Source organism: Mobula hypostoma, chromosome 7 (assembly GCF_963921235.1).
Source record: "Mobula hypostoma chromosome 7, sMobHyp1.1, whole genome shotgun sequence".
Taxonomy (NCBI): domain Eukaryota; kingdom Metazoa; phylum Chordata; class Chondrichthyes; order Myliobatiformes; family Myliobatidae; genus Mobula; species Mobula hypostoma.
This window is the reverse complement of record NC_086103.1, coordinates 149,692,020-149,711,108: the sequence shown is the minus strand read 5'-3', so window position 1 is coordinate 149,711,108 and position 19,089 is coordinate 149,692,020. Positions and strand designations below refer to the sequence as shown.

General features: G+C 42.0%; 1 protein-coding gene across 3 annotated transcripts in view; it reads right to left on the bottom strand.

Moving 5' to 3' along the window:
• wdr95 (WD40 repeat domain 95) overlaps positions 1-19,089 on the bottom strand; it is a 138,639-nt gene that overhangs the window by 16,758 nt on the left and 102,792 nt on the right. For 2 of the 3 annotated variants that reach the window (XM_063054272.1, XM_063054275.1), the window contains 4 exons: positions 19,029-19,088; positions 17,322-17,484; positions 15,857-15,952; positions 7,206-7,264 (listed from right to left, as the gene is read on the bottom strand). In XM_063054272.1, the coding sequence (XP_062910342.1) occupies positions 7,206-7,264; positions 15,857-15,952; positions 17,322-17,484; positions 19,029-19,088 (378 nt within the window). The remainder of the gene's footprint in view (positions 1-7,205; positions 7,265-15,856; positions 15,953-17,321; positions 17,485-19,028; position 19,089) is intronic. The other variant, XM_063054274.1, reaches the window with a different exon arrangement.

Here is a 19,089-nt window from a genome sequence, read left to right as displayed (position 1 = left end):
TATGATCATGGCTGATCATCCAACTCAGAACCCTGCACCAGCCTTCCCTCCATACCCTCTGATCTCCCTAGCCACAAGGGCCATATCTAACTCCCTCTTAAATATAGCCAATGAACTGGCCTCAACTGTTTCCCGTGGCAGAGAATTCCACAGATTCACCGCTTTCTGTGTGAAGAAGTTTTTCCTAATCTCAGTCCTAAAAGGTTTCGCCTTTATCCTCAAACTGTGACCCCTCGTTCTGGACTTCCCCAACATCGGGAACAATCTTCCTGCATCTAGCCTGCCCAATCCCTTTAGGATTTTATACGTTTCAATCAGATCCCCCCTCAATCTTCTAAATTCCAACGATTACAAGCCTAGTTCATCCAGTCTTTCTTCATATGAAAGTCCTGCCATCCCAGGAATCAATCTGGTGAACCTTCTTTGTACTCCCTCTATGGCAAGGATGTCTTTCCTCAGATTAGGGGACCAAAACTGCACACAATACTCCAGGTGTGGTCTCACCAAGGCCTTGTACAACTGCAGTAGTACCTCCCTGCTCCTGTACTCGAATCCTCTTGCTATAAATGCCAGCATACCATTCGCCTTTTTCACCGCCTGCTGTACCTGCATGCCCACTTTCAATGACTGGTGTATAATGACACCCAGGTCTCGTTGCACCTCCCCTTTTCCTAATTGGCCACCATTCAGATAATAATCTGTTTTCCTATTTTTGCCACCAAAGTGGATAACTTCACATTTATCCACATTAAATTGCATCTGCCATGAATTTGCACACTCACCCAACCTATCCAAGTCACCCTGCATCCTCTTAGCATCCTCCTCACAGCTAACACTGCCGCCCAGCTTCATGTCATCCGCAAACTTGGAGATACTGCATTTAATTCCCTCATTCAAGTCATTAATATATATTGTAAACAACTGGGGTCCCAGCACTGAGCCTTGTGGTACCCCACTATGACTGCCTGCCATTCTGAAAAGGTCCCGTTTATTCCCACTCTTTGCTTCCTGTCTGCCAACCAATTCTCTATCCACATCAATACCTTACCCCCAAAACCGTGTGCTTTAAGTTTGCACACTAATCTCCTGTGTGGGACCTTGTCAAAAGCCTTTTGAAAATCCAAATATACCACATCCACTGGTTCTCTCCTATCCACTCTACTATTTACATCCTCAAAAAATTCTATGAGATTCATCAGACATGATTTTCCTTTCACAAATCCATGCTGACTTTATCCGATGATTTCACCGCTTTCCAAATGTGCTGTTATCATATCTTTGATAACTGACTCCAGCAGTTTCCCCACCACCAACGTTAGGCTAACTGGTCTATAATTCCCTGGTTTCTCTCTCCCTCCTTTTTTAAAAAGTGGAGTTACATTAGCCACCCTCCAATCCTCAGGAACTAGTCCAGAATCTAACGAGTTTTGAAAAATTATCACTAATGCATCCACTATTTCTTGGGCTACTTCCTTAAGCATTCTGGGATGCAGACCATCTGGCCCTGGGGATTTATCTGCCTTTAATCCCTTCAATCTACCTAACACCACTTCCCTACTAACATGTATTTCGCTCAGTTCCTCCATCTCACTGGACCCTCTGTCCCCTACTACTTCTGGAAGATTATTTATGTCCTCCTTAGTGAAGACAGAACCAAAGTAATTATTCAATTGGTCTGCCATGTCCTTTCTCCCCATAATCAATTCACCTGTTTCTGTCTGTAGGGGACCTACATTTGTCTTTACCAGTCTTTTCCTTTTTACATATCTATAAAAGCTTTTACAGTCAGTTTTTATGTTCCCCGCCAGTTTTCTCTCAATCTTTTTTCCCCTTCCTAATTAAGCCCTTTGTCCTCCACTGCTGAACTCTGAATTTCTCCCAGTCCTCAGGTGAGCCACTTTTTCTGGCTAATTTGTATGCTTCTTCTTTGGAATTGATACTATCCCTAATTTCTCTTGTCAGCCACGGATGCACTACCTTCCTTGATTTATTCTTTTGCCAAACTGGGATGAACAATTGTTGTAGTTCATCCATGCAATCTTTAAATGCTTGCCATTGCATATCCACCGTCAATCTTTTAGGTGTCATTTGCCAGTCTATCTTAGCTAATTCATGTCTCATACCTTCAAAGTTACTCCTCTTTAAGTTCAGAACCTTTGTTTCTGAATTAACTATGTCACTCTCCATCCTAATGAAGAATTCCACCATATTATGGTCACTCTTACCCAAGGGGCCTCTCACGACAAGATTGCTAATTAACCCTTCCTCATTGCTCAAAACCCAGTCCAGAATAGCCTGCTCTCTAGTTGGTTCCTCCACATGTTGGTTCAAAAAACCATCCCGCATACATTCCAAGAAATCCTCTTCCTCAGCACCTTTACCAATTTGGTTCACCCAATCTACATGTAGATTGAAGTCACCCATTATAACTGCTGTTCCTTTATTGCACACATTTCTAATTTCCTGTTAAATACCATCCCCGACCTCAGTACTACTGTTAGGTGGCCTGTACACAACTCCCACCAGTGTTTTCTGCCCCTTAGTGTTATGCAGCTCTACCCGTATCGATTCCACATCTTCCCGGCTTATGTCCTTCCTTTCTATTGCATTAATCTCCTCTTTAACCAGCAAAACGCCACCCCACCTCCTTTTCTTTCATGTCTATCCCTCCTGAATATTGAACATCCCTGAACGTTGAGCTCCCATCCTTGGTCACCCTGGAGCCATGTCTCTGTGATCCCAACTATATCATAATCATTAATAACAATCTGCACTTTCAATTCATCCACCTCATTACGAATGCTCCTTGCATTGACACACAAAGCCTTCAGGCGCTCTTTTACAACTCTCTTAGCCCTTATACAATTATGTTGAAAAGTGGCCCTTTTTGATGCTTGCCCTGGATTTGTCGGCCTGCCACTTTTACTTTTCTCCTTACTACTTTTTGCTTCTACCCTCACTTTACACCCCTCTGTCTCTCTGCACTGGTTCCCATCCCCCTGTTGTGAACTAACCTCCTCTCGCCTAGCCTCTTTAATTTGATTCCCACCCCCCAACCATTCTAGTTTAAAGTCACCTCAGTAGCCCTCGCTAATCTCCCTGCCTAGATATTGGTCCCCCCAGGATTCAAGTGTAACCCGTCCTTTTTGTACAGGTCACGCCTGCGCCAAAAGAGGTCCCAATGATCCAAAAACTTGAATCCCTGCCTCCTGCTCCAATCCCTCAGCCACGCATTTATCCTCCACCTCATCGCATTCCTACTCTCACTGTCGCGTGGCACAGGCAGTAATCCCGAGATTACTACCTTCGCGGTCCTTTTTCTCAACTCCCTTCCTAGCTCCCTATATTCTCCTTTCAGGACCTCTTCCCTTTTCCTACCTATGTCATTGGTACCTATATGTACCACGACCTCTGGCTCCTCACCCTCCCACTTCAGGATATCTTGGACACGATCAGAGATATCCCGGACCCTGGCACCAGGGAGGCAAACTACTATCCGGGTCTCTGGACTGCGTCCACAGAATCGCCTATCTGACCCCCTTACTATCAAGTCCCCTATCACAACTGCCCTCCTCTTCCTTTCCCTACCCTTCTGAGCTACAGGGCCGGTCTCTGTGCCGGAGGCACGGCCACTGTCGCTTCCCCCGGGTAAGCTGTCCCCCCCAACAGTATTCAAACAGGAGTACCTATTGTTAAGGGGCACAGCCACCGGGGTACTCTCTATTACCTGACTCTTCCCCTTCCCCCTCCTAACCGTGACCCACTGGTCTGCCTCCCGTGGCCCCGGTGTGACCACCTGCCTATAACTCCTCTCTATCAACTCCTCACTCTCCCTTCCTTTATTCTATCATAAACTAATGTTTAACATATTTGTTGGTGACTGGATAAAGGCATTGCTCAGATTATTATGACAGTAATCATGATGCTTTCAATTTATTTCTGTGTAATTGGTTTTATAACACACTTTGTAAGTGAAATAAAATACAACTTAAATATATAATCATTTCATGAATAATATAATTACAGGGGTTAAAATTATGTTGTTTATCTAAAGTTACCAATAAAAGCATACGGTGAAAATAAATGTGTGCATAAAAATCTAATTTAATGTATTTCTCTTTAAATACATATAGTGTGTACCTAGCATAATGTGCAAAATTACTTTATTTCACTGTCAAAGTGCATCAGAATACACCATCACAAGCACAAAAAATATCAGTAGATGCTCAGAATACACCACGTTTCTTTTTGATCTAATGTAAAATTGTATAGATTATTTTCATATCTAACTCAGGACCAGTTGACATACAGCTGATCATGGGAAGAGAACCGAGCTTTGAGATTAAGTCCAATAACTTCTAATGATTGTACTTGTGCCATGTTAGTGCTTATAGCAAAATGACGTTGATCAGGGAACTAAAGGTTGTTGAACTGAATAGGTGGATCAGACGGGATAATTGGCTATTAAGGTTTGAAGACATTTTCCCCAAGAGCATTACCAGTCATTACTGTAGTCATGAGGTAGTACATTTTGAACTGATAATCTTGTGCTATTGATTAGTATTTGTGGACCCAAATTCTGGTTCTTCTTTGATTCAAGATTGTGTGATGTCCCACCAAGTGGTAGCAGAGTTAAAAAATTGAACACAAAACCATGCAGTCTCAGCAATGTCTGTCATACTGTCAATAAACTTATATTGTACAGATTGTGCATGAAGCATTACATGGGAGTCTTCATTCATAGCTTGAACACTGTCATTTTTGGGTGCCAAAATTGCACTTTCACACAATCATTAGCAATTCAAATACTATTGAGTGACATTTAGGTCAACTGCTTGCATCAGATTATGAAATAATGTAACAATTTGGCCCAGGTTTTTCATTGAAATCATTCCTGTTAAGACTTTTTTTTTGCAACTTCCCTATTTCCTAATTTGTGCAAATACAAAGCAGACTCTCTTACATTGGCTCACCTGTCAAATGCACTCACATACAAACATAATTATTTCAATGTTTTAGACCGTAGAACCATACAACATAGGAGCAGAATTGGGCCATTCAGCCTATCAAGACTGCTCCGGCATTACGCATAGCTATTTCCCTCCCAGCCCCACTCCCCTACCTTCTCCCCATAACCTTTCATGCCTTGACGAATCAAGACCCTAGCAATTTCCGCCTTAAAGTCAGTCAATGACCTGGCCTCCATAGCCGCCTGTGGCAGTCAATTTTAAAGATTCACCATTCTCTGACTAAAGAAATTCTTCCTCATTTCCTTTCTAAATGGTCAGCCCTCTATTCTGAGGCTGTGCCTCCTGATCCTAGATGCCCTCACGATAGGAAATATCCTCTCTATGTCCACTCTAGGACTTTCAACGTTCGATAGGTTTGGATGAGATCCCCTCATTTTTCTAAATTCCAGCGAGTAAAGCCCTAGAGCCAACAATAACTCCTCATAAGATAAACCCTTTATTCCTAGAATCATTTTTATGAACCTCCTTTGAACCCTCTCCAATGTCAGCACATCCTTTCTTAGGTACGGGGCCTAAAACTGCTTACAATACTCCAAGTAAGGCCTCAGTGGTGCTTACAAAGCCTTAGCATTACAAACTTCCTTTTATATCTTAGTCCTCTCTAAGTGAATGCTAACATTGCATTTGCATTCTTCACCACTGGCTCAATCTGCATATTAACCTTTAACCAAATGTTAACATATTTTTTTCAAATATAATTATTTATTTAACATTTTCCCAAATATATGATGCTTTGTAGACAGTCTCTGTAATAGTACTTGAGACATTTCTTTGATGTCACACTAAACATTCCATAGAAACTTGGTGCACAGATTTGTAGCTTCTCTTTCAAAGAGCATGTATCCATATACAACTCTGAAATTTGTATTCTCCAGATAGCCATGAAACAAAGAAAAAAAAACATGAAAGACGTTCAATTCTTTCTTTGTTTCCTGGCTAACTGGAGAGTACAAATTTGAGGTTCAAATGGCCAAAAGTCTATTGAAGGACTTAGTACCTCAAAAATAGACTTCATAATTCTATTCATCTTCTATGGGGAACATTAAAAACAGGTCCCCTTTAAGCTATGGAGGGTATCCTATGCTAATAGAAAAAATGTAGTGTGTATCCTTATACTCAATCAAGCCTACATTCAAAATTTCACATTTCTTATTTTGTTACTGTGCTCTGCTTGGGATACAGGGGCAAGCCATTTTATGATATGACCCCACATTATGGAGGGGTGGGCAATAAAGGTTTGATGTCCTAGAAAATAGGCCATACAGTGGTTTTCTATACTGGCAGGGCGTGTCATCAAGAAATGCGAGTTGAAAAAAAATTGTGTTGATTTACTTGCATTCCACACCCCACCCACATACATTCTGTGACAATGGCATTCACTCCACTTCTCATAGGTTTTGTTCATGATCTGTAAATTCTGTAAGGACAAATTTCCAGAAACCAAATGTCTGTAATGCGGGATCATCTTATCTCTGCAGTAATAGAATGAGTGGAAGTTCGCAGTAACGTAATCTGTTTATAACTGCTATCCCTTAAGACAGAAGTTCATTTTATGTTTTGTTCTCTTCAGAAATAATACTGTTTCAAATGGATTCAATTTAAGGATTATAAAATGCTTGAATTAAACGAATTATGTCAAAAATGTACTGTGAAGCCTTCTAAAACATTTGCCTGCATTAAGCAGAACTCTTCATTGCACAAATCTGTCTGAACAAATTATATAGCACAGCTTTGCGCATTTAGAGTGGCACGTTTCCTATCAAGTCAGGATTGCCTTATTGCCAAGGCACTGTAGCATATTATTCATCGAAATGATTTATTTGGCCCAAAGTACTTCAATTCGCAATGGAATTAAATAAATCAAATTAAAACCTCAGCACAATTGCTATTTTTTTCTCAGAATACACTCCAAAGAAAAAAATCTACATTTCTAATCATTTAAGAAGACAAAAAGCATACTAATACAAGAAGATATGCTTATTCTATTAGATGCAGGAGATACTTTTAGAATATATTTGTGACAGATCTTTCATATTTGGTCTGTTCAAAGCATCGCATTGAGATTGACATTGTCTTTTATACAGATTATCCGCAAGGAACTAAAGACACTTCAGCTCTTTATAGTAATGTATGCATCTTTGCCAACTTGGAGCTCTGAAATACAATGTAACTTACAGCAGTGAAAGTACCATAGAGCTGTCCACCATTGAACAGGTTCCAGAAAACAAGCGTACCTTTAAAAGGCAAAAATGAAAATTACTTTTAAACTAGCAGATCGGAAATAACATCACCACCTTGCTGACAATTAACACTGGTGCACCTCAGGGGTGGGTGCTTGGCCCACCACTCTACTCTCTCTGCACCCATGACTGTGTGAATAGGCATTGCTCAATTGCCATCTATAAATACGTTGATGATATAACCATTGTTGGCAGAATTTCAGATGGTGACGAAAGGGCCTACAGGAACGAGATTGAGTGGTTGAGTGATATCGCAGCAACAACCTCAACATCAGCAAAACAAAAGAGCTGATCGTGGACTTCAGGAAGAGTACGACGAGGGAACACAAACCAATCCTCATGGAAGGATCAGAAGTGGAGAGAGTGAGCAATTTCAAGTTCCTGGGTGTCAAGATCTCTGAGGACCTAACCTGGATGCAACATATCGATGCAGCTATAAAGAAGGCAAGACAGCGGCTATATTTCATTAGGAATTTGAGGAGGTTTGGTTTGTCAACTAAAACACTTGAAAGCTTCTACAAATGTACCCTGGAGAGAGCATTCTGACTGGTATGGAGTGGGGTGGGGAGGAGCTACTGCACAAGATCGAAGCAGAAACATGTAGAATTAGTCAGCTCCATCATGAGTACCAGCCTCTGTAGTATCTAAGACATCTTCAAGGATCGGTGCCTCAGAAAGGCAGCATCCATCATTAAGGACCTCCATCACCCAGGACATGCCCTGTTCCCATTGTTACTGTCAGGAAGGAGGTACAGAAGCCTGAAGGCACACGCTCATCAATTCAGGACCAGCTCCTTCCACTCTGCCACCCAATTTCTGAATGGACATTGAACCTATGAACACTACTTTTTATGTCTGGTTTTTTTGCACGACTTACTTTAACTTAACTATTTAAAAGACACATATACACTTAATGTAATTCAGTTTTTTCCTCTATATTTATTTATCATGTATTTCATTGTATTGCTGCCATAAAGTTAAAAAATTTCACGGCGTACCCCGGTGATATTAAACCTGATTCTGGATTAATGGCTGAAAGCTCAGATTCTCACTTTCTTATAAACATACGCATTGCACAGTATCAGCAGTTCCTACAAAAACTAGTTATGAACAAGTATAATATTGAACATTCTTAAAAGAGAAAAAAACTACAGATGTTCGAAACCTCAACCAAAAACAGTAAATGCTGAAGATATTCAGGAAGCCGGGTGATAAAAGTGAAAAGAGAGAAAATAATTTTAACTTCCCATTGATTTAGCCCTGAACCTGCATCTTCCTACAGTTTTAATTTCCCAATATTTTCTCATGAATTTAAAGCTCTCCAGATCCTTCGTTAAACTATGACAACACAAACTAATTCTAAAGTCATATTTGAATTTTTTCCTCCCCTCACTCTCACTCTGCCTCACTCTCAAAACTTTTATCATCATAAGTACCTCAAAAACCTCCAAAACCGTCCTGCACTGAAAACTACTTGCTTTCCTCTACAAAATTCTTAAACATGTTGTCACCTCTCAAAACAGTGCCCCTCTTCCCACTGTCACTTACCCTGTGATGGGGATAAAGAACCAGCAGAAATAGAAACCATGTTGGAGTCTCGTATTGCTAACAACTAATAATATTTATTGGTAACTACACAATACAGTAATATCAAGGTAAATAATTCACACAGGTTAGCAATAATTATATAATAAAGTAAGTGTGGAATATATATGTATGTAAACCAAGCTTCTTTAAGTCTAGGGGTAAAAAGATACAGTCTTATGATATTGAGTAAAGTTCAGTTCGTGGTATTTAGTTGAGTAGTGATAGAGAGAGAGGGAGGCAGGAGGGGAGGAGAGGGAGAGGGGGGAGAGGGGGGAGAGGGGGAGGGGGAGAGGGGGGAGAGGGGGGAGAGGGGGAGAGGGGGAGAGGGGGAGAGGGGGAGGGGGAGGGGGAGAGGGGGAGAGGGGGAGAGGGGGGGGAGGGGGGAGGGGGGGGGGGGGGGAGGGGGAGAGGGGGAGAGGGGGAGGGGGAGGGGGGAGAGGGGGAGAGGGGGAGAGGGGGGGGGGGGGGGGGAGGGGGGAGAGGGGGAGAGGGGGAGAGGGGAGAGAGGGGGAGAGGGGGAGAGGGGAGGGGAGAGGGGGAGAGGGGAGGGGGGAGAGAGGGAGAGGGGAGAGAGGGGGAGAGGGGGAGAGGGGGGGAGGGGGAGGGGGGGGGAGGGGGGGGGAGAGGGAGGGAGAGGGAGGGGAGGGGAGAGGGGAGAGGGAGGGGAGAGGGGGGAGGGGGGAGGGGAGAGGGGAGAGGGGAGGGGGGGAGGGGGGAGGGGGAGAGGGGGGAGGGGGGGGGGGAGGGGGAGAGGGGGAGGGGGAGGGGGGAGAGCTGGAGTCGAGTCTTCAGGTGAGCTGATGCCGTCGATCTTCTCGTCGTCCTCCGAAATCCTTTACAAGTGACTTTAACCAGGAGGACCGGTCTTCTGTTGTGGAGCTATCACCCCGGCAAGGGTGGACACATAGACAACTCCCCACCAGTCAACCCCTTCTTCACCGATGGAATAGCAACTTGGAATCGATCCGCCTGATCGATCTTCCAAAACCCACTTTCTCTGTGGGCACAGCAATGCTCATTCAGTGTCCAGATCATGTGTCCGAGGTCTGTATCATCTGACCTCCTATTTATTTCACCAGGCTGAGCATCACCTGTCATTCAAAGAGTCCCTCCTTCCTTTGTCTGTAAAGGAGTGCACAAGCAGGCAACAAGTCCTTGAAAGTAACATCAAAAATGTGCTGAAAATCATAACATCGAGTGTCCGTTAAATAACACTGCCTTCGGTCACCATAGCAACTTTCGAGCTGCTTGGTGCTGTCTCCAACTCCAAACTCAGTAAAAATCCAAAGTTACTTCCAATGCCTTAAGGTGACAGTCCAACTGTTAATCTTCGTCTCTCCCTCTTTTCCAAAAGCAACATATCAGTGGTAAATAACTCTGTCTCTCTCTCCTTTCCAAACAAACCATCAATGATGAATGTCTCTCTCTAAACAGTTAATAGGAGCACTCCTGGATCCCCTCTTCCCACCTTGACCCTGAATATATCTCTAACCAGTGCTGAGTGATGAATTATGGTGACTGTTATAGCACACTATCCTTCATACCCCTTCTTTATCATCTCTGCAACCAGTGATACCACAGCACTCTCCAACATCTTTCTTCCACATCTACAGTAGTGACATTTTCCTTGTACAATTTCATCTGGTCATTCCCCAATTTTGAGACTCCTTTCTGTACCACTGGACCCAGACTTCTGAGGTTGAGAGAGTTGAACTGCCCCAGGGCCAGTGCAACTGCTTTTCCACTTTTAAAGCTCTCCCACAGGTTTCCTATCATCATTGGACACAATGGACAACCAGCACCTATGCATCATTAACTTGAAATTTGCCAAGGATTTATTCTTAGACTATCATTCTTTGCATCTTAATATAAACATCTTTATCTAAAAGGATCACTGTCCACTCAGTTTTGACCATAGGAAATTCTAATCCTTCATTCATTTTCTCTATCTGCTTGCTAATAACCAATCTTAGATGGTCTGCAGTTTCCTCCAGTTAAAGAATGGGATGGCTGAAACACTGATTGTTTTCCTTTGTGTCCTCACTTTCTACGCCACCCCTCTGAATACCCTCCTTTGAGGAGGACCGTGCGCAATCTTATTGTCCTACTCAGTTTCCACTTCAGCTTCTGAGGCCCTCATCTCCTCCCAACAGGACCATTACTTTCAACCACTTACCTGCTCCTCCGTAATATTGTTCAAATCCACTCTAGCCTCAACTCAGCTGCTGCTAAAATCATTTAAGAACTGGATTGCTTTAAACCTTCTGTGGATATACAATGGCAAGAGCCCAATAAAAGTACCCTGTCTTCCAAGTTCAGCCACTGACTGGCAAAGGAAATGGACTGCAGAAACAAACATAAGACGATCCATTTCCTGGCACTGTGAATCACATCACAGGAAGGGGCTTCCCCACCATTGATCACATCTACAAGGAGTGCTGCCATAAGAAATCAGCATCCATTATCAAGGACTCCCACCACCCAGGTCATGCTTTCTTCTCACTACTACCATCAGGCAGGAGCCTTAGGCCTCATGCTACCAGGTTCAGGAACAATTATTACTCTACAACCATCGTGCTCCTGAGCTGCTGTGGATAACCTCACTCATCTGATTGTATAACCCTGCAGACTCACTTTCAAAGACTTTACAACTCACGTTCTCATTATTATTCTTTCTTAATTTCCCCAATTTTTCTATTTTTGCACACTTGTTATTTGTCAATCTTTACGTGTAGTTTTTTTGTAAATTCTATTATATTTTTTAATCTTTCTGTAAATGCCTGCAAAAAATGAACTTCATAGTACATGATATCTTAAATAACTTGATAATAAGTATGCTCTGAACTTTGAAAGAGGTATTGTAATTGAAGAACTTTCTATCTGTGGGCTGCAATTGTCATGAGAGGTCATTCATTACAGGGGCTGTGCGAGGTTTAAAAAGCATTAGGGGCCATTCGGAACTTTTCAGCGGTCTGTAATCTTGGTGAGAGGTTGTTCACTATTGCGGCTGCTCAAGGTTTAACAAGAGCTTGGGGCCTTTTCGAACTTTTCACAAGGCTGCAATCATTGCGATCTTTTCGGCACCTGGTATACAACACTGAGGTGTAAGTGGAGCAGCCACTGATGGAGTGTGCCACTGTTAGAGTGGTCAGGCTTTGGCTCAACAGTCATAGGCTAGCACTATGGAGTAATGTGAATATATTCCTTCTAATGGAGTAATATGGATGATCTTGTAGTGCAGGCAAATATAGGTAGGTATGATGTTGTGGGCATGAGTTGAGGCTGAACGAACATCATACTTGGGAGCTTAACGTTCAATGATATACATTGCATTGAAAGGACAGACAGGTAGACCGAGGGGGTAGATCGGCTCGGATGGTAAAAATGAAATCAAATCCTTAAAAAGAGGTCACATAGAACTGGAAAATGTAGAATCCTTCTGGGTAGAGTCAAGAAACTTCAAGGTAGAAAGGCTTTTATGGGGGTTTTATACAGGCCCCCTGAAGCGTAGGCAGGATATGGGATATAAATTGCAATGGGAGATTTAAAAAAGCATGTAATAAGGGTAATGTTATGATAGACATGGGGAATTTCAATATGCAGGTAGCTTGGAAAAACCAGGTTGGTGCTGGATCCTAAGAAGGGGAATTTGTAGAAAGCCTACAGATGGCTTTTTAGAGCAGCTTATCATTGAGCCCACCAGGGGAAAGGCAATTCTGAAATCGGTGTTGTGTAGTGAACCAGATATGATTAGGAAACTTAAGGTAAAGGAACCCATAGGAGGCAGTGATCATAATATGATAGAATTCACCCTGCAATTTGAGAGGGAGAAGCTAAAGTCAGATGCATCAGTATTACAGTGGAGTAAAGGGAATTAGAGACTCAAGAGAGGAGCTGGCCAAAGTTGATTGGAAGAGGAAACTAGCGGGGATAATGGCACAACAGCAATGGCTGGAGTTTCTGGAAGCAATTCAGGAGGCACCGGATAGATACATCCCAAAGATGAAGAAGTGTCATAAAGGGAGGACAGGGAAGTCAAAGAGAGCAGAAAAAACAAATGAGAAGGCATGTAATAGATCAAAAATTAGTGAGGCGTAGAGGATTAGGAAGCTTTTAAAAACCAACAGAAAGAAACTTAAAATATCATAAGGAGAGAAAATATGCAATATGAAGTTTAGCTAGCCAAAAATACAAAAAAAGAGGGCTTTTAGGTATATAAAGAGTAAAAAGGAGGTGAAAGTGGATATTTGACTGCTAGAAAGTGACAATGGAGAGGTTGTAATGAGAGACAAACAAATGGCAGAACAACTTTGTAAGTATTTTGTGTCAGTCTTCACTGTGGAAGACACTAGCACTACACCAGAAATCTTAGAGCATCAGGGGGCAGAGATGAGTGTAATTGCTATTACTAGGGAGAAAGTGATTGAGAAGCTGAAAGGCCTGAAGGTAGATGTCACCTGGACCAGATGGACTACACCCTGAGGTTCTGAAAGAGGTAGCTGAAGACATTGTAAAGGCATTAATGATCCTTCAAGAAATATTTGATTCTAGAATGGTTCTGGAGGTCTGGAAAACTGCAAATACCATATTCAGGAAGGGAGTGAAAGAAAGAGAGGAAATTATAGGCCAGTTAGCCTGACTTCAGTGGTTAGGAGCTGTTGGAGCCCATTATTCAGGATGAGGTTTCAGGGTACTTTGAGGCACATGATAAAGTAGGCTAAAGTCAGCACGCCTTTCTTAAGGGGAGATCTTGCCTGACAAATCTGTTGGAATTCTTTTAGGAAATGACATCAGAGTAGACAAAGGAGAATTAATGGATTTTATTATTTGGATTTTCAGAAGACCTTTGACAAGGTGCAGCACATGAGCCTGCTTAGCAAGATAAGAGCCCATGGCACTACAGGAAAGATTCCAGCATGGATAAAGCAGCGGCTGATTGCCAGGAAGAAAAGTGGGAATAAAGGGAGCCTTTTCTGGTTGGCTGCTGGTGACTAGTGGTGGAGGGTCGGTGGTGGAACTGTTTCTTTTCATGTTATATGTCAACAATTTGGATGGTGGAATTGATAGCCTTGTGGCCAGATTTGCAGATAATACAAAGATAGGTGGAGGGGCAGGTAGTTTTGAGGAAGCAGAGCTACAAAGGGACTCAGACAGATTGAGAGAATGGGCAAAGAAGCAGCAGATGAAATATAGTGTAAGGAAACAAAAGGCATGCACTTTGGTGGAAGGAATATTTTTAGAATATTTTCTAAATGAAGAGAAAATTCAAAAATCAGGTGAAAAGAGACTTGAGAGTCTTTGTGCAGGATTCTCTAAAAGTTAATTTGCAGGTTGAGTCAGTGGTAAGGAGGCCAAATGCAATGTTAGCAATCATTTCAAGACGACTAGAATATAAGAGCAATGATGTGATACATAGAAACATAGAAACATAGAAAATAGGTGCAGGAGTAGGCCATTCGGCCCTTCGAGCCTGCACCGCCATTTATTATGATCATGGCTGATCATCCAACTCAGAACCCAGCCTTCCCTCCATACCCCGTGACCCCTGTAGCCACAAGGGCCATATCTAACTTCCTTTTAAACATAGCTAATGAACTGGCCTCAACAGTTTGCTGTGGCAGAGAATTCCACAGATTCACCACTCTCTGTGTGAAGAAGTTTTTCCTAATCTCGGTCCTAAAAGGCTTCCCCTCTATCCTCAAACTGTGACCCCTCGTTCTAGACCTCCCCAACATCGGGAACAATCTTCCCGCATCTAGCCTGTCCAATCCCTTTAGGATCTTATACGTTTCAATCAGATCCCCCCTCAATCTTCTAAATTCCAACGAGTACAAGCCCAGTTCATCCAGTCTTTCTTCATATGAAAGACCTGCCATCCCAGGAATCAATCTGGTGAACCTTCTTTGTACTCCCTCTATGGCAAGGATGTCTTTCCTCAGATTAGGGGACCAAAACTGCACACAATACTCCAGGTGTGGTCTCACCAAGGCCTTGTACAACTGCAGTAGTACCTCCCTGCTCCTGTACTCGAATCCTCTCGCTATAAATGCCAGCATACCGTTCGCCTTTTTCACCGCCTGCTGTACCTGCATGCCCACTTTCAATGACTGGTGTATAATGACACCCAGGTCTCGTTGCACCTCCCCTTTTCCTAATCGGCCACCATTCAGATAATAATCTGTTTTCCTATTTTTGCCACCAAAGTGGATAACTTCACATTTATCCACATTAAATTGCATCTGCCATGAGTTTGCCCACTCACCCAACCTATCCAAGTCACCCTGCATCCTCTTAGCATCCTCAGGCTTTATATGCTGAGGCTTTATAAGGCATTGGTCAGACCACACTGAGTATTGTGAGCAGTTCTGGGCCCCTTATCTAAGAAAAGATGTGCTGGCATTGGACAGGTTCCAGAGGAGGTTCTCGAGAATGAGTCTGGGAATGAAATGGGTTAACATATGTCATGCATTTGATGGCTCTAGGCCTGTACTCACTGGAGTTTAGAACAAAGAAGGGGATCTCATTGAAACCTATCAAATATTGAAAGTCCTAAATAAAGTGGATGTAGAGAGGGTATTTCCTATGGATGGGTGAGTCCAGGACTAGAGGGCACAGTCTCAGAATAGAGGGACATCAATTTAGAAAGGAGATCAGGCGGAATTTTTTTAGTCAGGTGGTGGTACATCTGTAGAATTCATTCCCATGAATGGCCGTGGAGGCCAAGTCATGGAGTACATTTAAAGTGGAGATTGGTAAGTTTGCGATTAGTCAGGGTGTCGAAGGTTTCGGGGAGAAGGCAGGAGAATGGGATTGAGAGGGGTAATAAATCAGCCATGATGGAATGGCAGAGCAGACTCAATGGGCCCAGTGGCCAAATTCTGCTCCTATGCCTTATGGTCTTATCCTTCCAGATGCTGACAGATTTATCACATTTTTGACTGTTGTTTCAGATTTTCAACAGTTTCAGCTTTTGATCTCTAAATGGAACTATTTACTTACCTTGGGAACCAGTGGTAACAAGAGATGCTCCTGAATCAATCTTCAGTGCTCGAGTTTTCAAGAACATAACTTTATTTACACTTTTATCAGTTACTGCTGTGAAAACATTAAAAATTAATTAAAATAATAAACAGATAACTACTGAACAGTAAGTTAGGAATTAAAAATATTTAGCGTAGTGATACCAGTAAACTATTGTGACGTTATTTAATTCTTTTCATTCAGAGCATTTTTCTGCCTATTTAGAGTTGTTAGTTGTCTCCCGTAGTTTCTCCATCTTACTGAAAATTTCTCTAAAAAAGCTGTTAACACCAAAGTCTATAACATTTAGATGGGAAATATGGATTAAAGCAATATGAAACCTTTCAAACTTTCAATACTTTGTGGCTCAGGGACAAAATATCAGTCCAACTCATTCAGAGCTTTCCTTCCCACAAAAACAAATGAAGCTCTTATAACTCAATAGCTGGGCACGTGCAAAGTGTAGTTCCCTGAAGTCACACACAACTAAGGTGCATTTTGGTCATGCACTTATCTAATTTTTACCCAAAAGGTTGAATTTACTTAAAAGTGACATCATATGTTGTACCGCGAGGCCCATGGTGACTGTGAGACCCTGTGTACATATGTGCTGTCATGTGAATGAGAGCCGCTCAGAAAAACTTCAACTGGCGTCAAAATCATCTCCTCAACTTTGTTATCTGTTCAAGGCTATCAGGTTAGTGTCAGTGGTTTCAAATGTTCCACCAAGCATTCAAAAATGTAGAAATCAAAACATTCCAAAAACATTTCTAAATACTTTTAGATGATGAAAAACATGGCACAATTCCAGCTATAATCAAAATAGTATATACATTTTTTTTTTCATCCTTGCAAGTGTCAAATTTCCATTTCAACAAGTGTTCTAGAAGTTCCTGTGCCAGGTCTAACGTGTGTAAAGTTGGGGTACTCTAGACGTAATTCATCTCCACTCAACTCTGTTTGGAGCACAGCTATAGATTCAAGTAACAGTAGTTTTTCAGTGAGCTCAGGGTTTCTGCATTCGAACATGGAAACGTCCAAATCCTAAACCTGCTGGGACATACAGTATGTGGATAAATGAGGGCAGCTTCACAGAGGACTATCAGCATTTACCACTGAGTTTTGGAACTGTATTTCTGATGAATAGAAAACCACCTAATTCCTGAGCTGATCCAGTGGATCAATCTACCTTTGAATCCAGTGGAGGCCATTCACTGAATATTTTTGGGAAGGGTTTAAATAGGTTATTGAAAACAGAAAGTATCAAAGAATATTGTATTGAGCAGGAGGATCAGACAACATTTTCTTTTCAACTGTTTAAATTTTTAATCTTTTTAAATTTGGAATATTAGTAATATCTACCACTCATATTTGTTTCATACAGGTCCTGTCACCTCTATTAAAGGAAGTTTACAACCTTTCAATCATGCTTCTCCTATGTTACCTTCTCCGTCTCTGCACTCTTTGGTTGTCGGATTCTGTAAGTGGCAACAGATGTGACCAGAGATCATATTCCAAACAATTGTTTCCCCATCATAGCTGGAGGTGGCAAGAAGTGTTGGAGGGCATTGGGCTATGCACAGAATGTCATCCTTGTGTCCCCATTTCTAGAAAGAGACGCAACAAGATACTGTGATTACTTATGATCTATATTCATATAAATGTATCCTCTTACTTTCATAAAATCTGTTTTAGAAACATTCTTATCAGTTTACCAGAATAGAATGGTATCTTAGCTGCTCAGGAATCTGAAGGGGTAGAATTCAGGTTTTCAATAAGATCAGGTCACAGCATATAACCAAATTTATAGCAGAGACTTTTGAATCTTGGCTGAAGTTGTTCAACAGACTGACAGTGATTTTGAGAATCATGTCTTGAACTTGATCTGAGTACTTGCTTCTTTATCCTCTGCACAAATGACTACAAATGAGTAAATTACCCAAGACCAGTATGCAGTAGAGGTTCTTCCCATGTTGTGCCTGGGTTCCATCACTGTGAACTGTTCATAACTGACATTCCAGAGGAAGGTGCCTGCAGACCCATAGTCCAGGAAAATCCATTCTGCTGGACTTTCAAATACTCCTTCCTATGTACGGGCTGTACATGAATAGGGCATTAGTAAGCTGGGAGGGACCAATAAATGTGAATTGTATACATTTCATTACTATCTGATTTACTTGATATTTTTATTTTGCACCAATTATAAGAAACTAGGCAAACACGAGGAAATCTGCAGATGCTGGAAATTCAAGCAACACACAAAAAATGCTGGTGAATGCAGCAGATCAGGCAGCATCTATAGGAAGAGGTACAGTCGACATTTCGGGCCGAGACCCTTTGTCAGGACTAACTCCCGACGAAGAGTCTCGGCCCGAAACGTCAACTCTACCTCTTCCTATAGATGCTGCCTGGCCTGCTGCATTCACCAGCATTTTTTGTGTGTGTTATAAGAAACTAGGTTTTTGGATTTTGTTTTTAAGCTTAGATTAGTTTTGTCACATGTACATTGAAACATAAAGCGAAGAGCGTTATGTTACATCAAATTAGCAAGGATTGCACTGGGCAGTCTGCAAGTGTCGCCATGCTTCTGGTGCCAACATAGCATGTCCACAACTCAGTAATCATAATTACACCTCCTTGGTATGTGGGAGGAAGTTGGAGCACCCGGAGGAAACCCACATGGTCACCAGGAGAACGTACAAACTCTTTACAGTGGCAGAATTGAATGCTGATCTTACAGCTAGTGCTGTAATAGTGTTAGGCTAACTGCAAACTGAAATTGGAATTGGATTATCGTCACGTGCAGTGAAAAGCTTCATAATGCAAAATAAAGTGTAGCAGCTGCAGATAAAGTGCAGCACAGGTAAATAATCACGTCAAAGTGTCATAACGATATAGATGAGATCAAGAGCCCATCTTATTGTACTAGGAAACCACTCATGTCATTAGCAAGTAAATGCATGCATTTCCTTAGGATATACAGTATTCTTTAGGTACAGAACACTATGAGAGGTTGCAAGTAAAGGTTGCACAAAGACTAGTGAACAAATCCATTTGAAGACAGCAGAAAAATCCTGAATTAAAATACTACAATACACGGACACTACAGGCATGTTGCAAAGCAAAGGAAGCACCAAGTAGTGTTCCTTACCAGATCATCTTGCCAGTATGGCTGAGGAGGCTGAACGTGATGAAGATCATCAAATGAATCC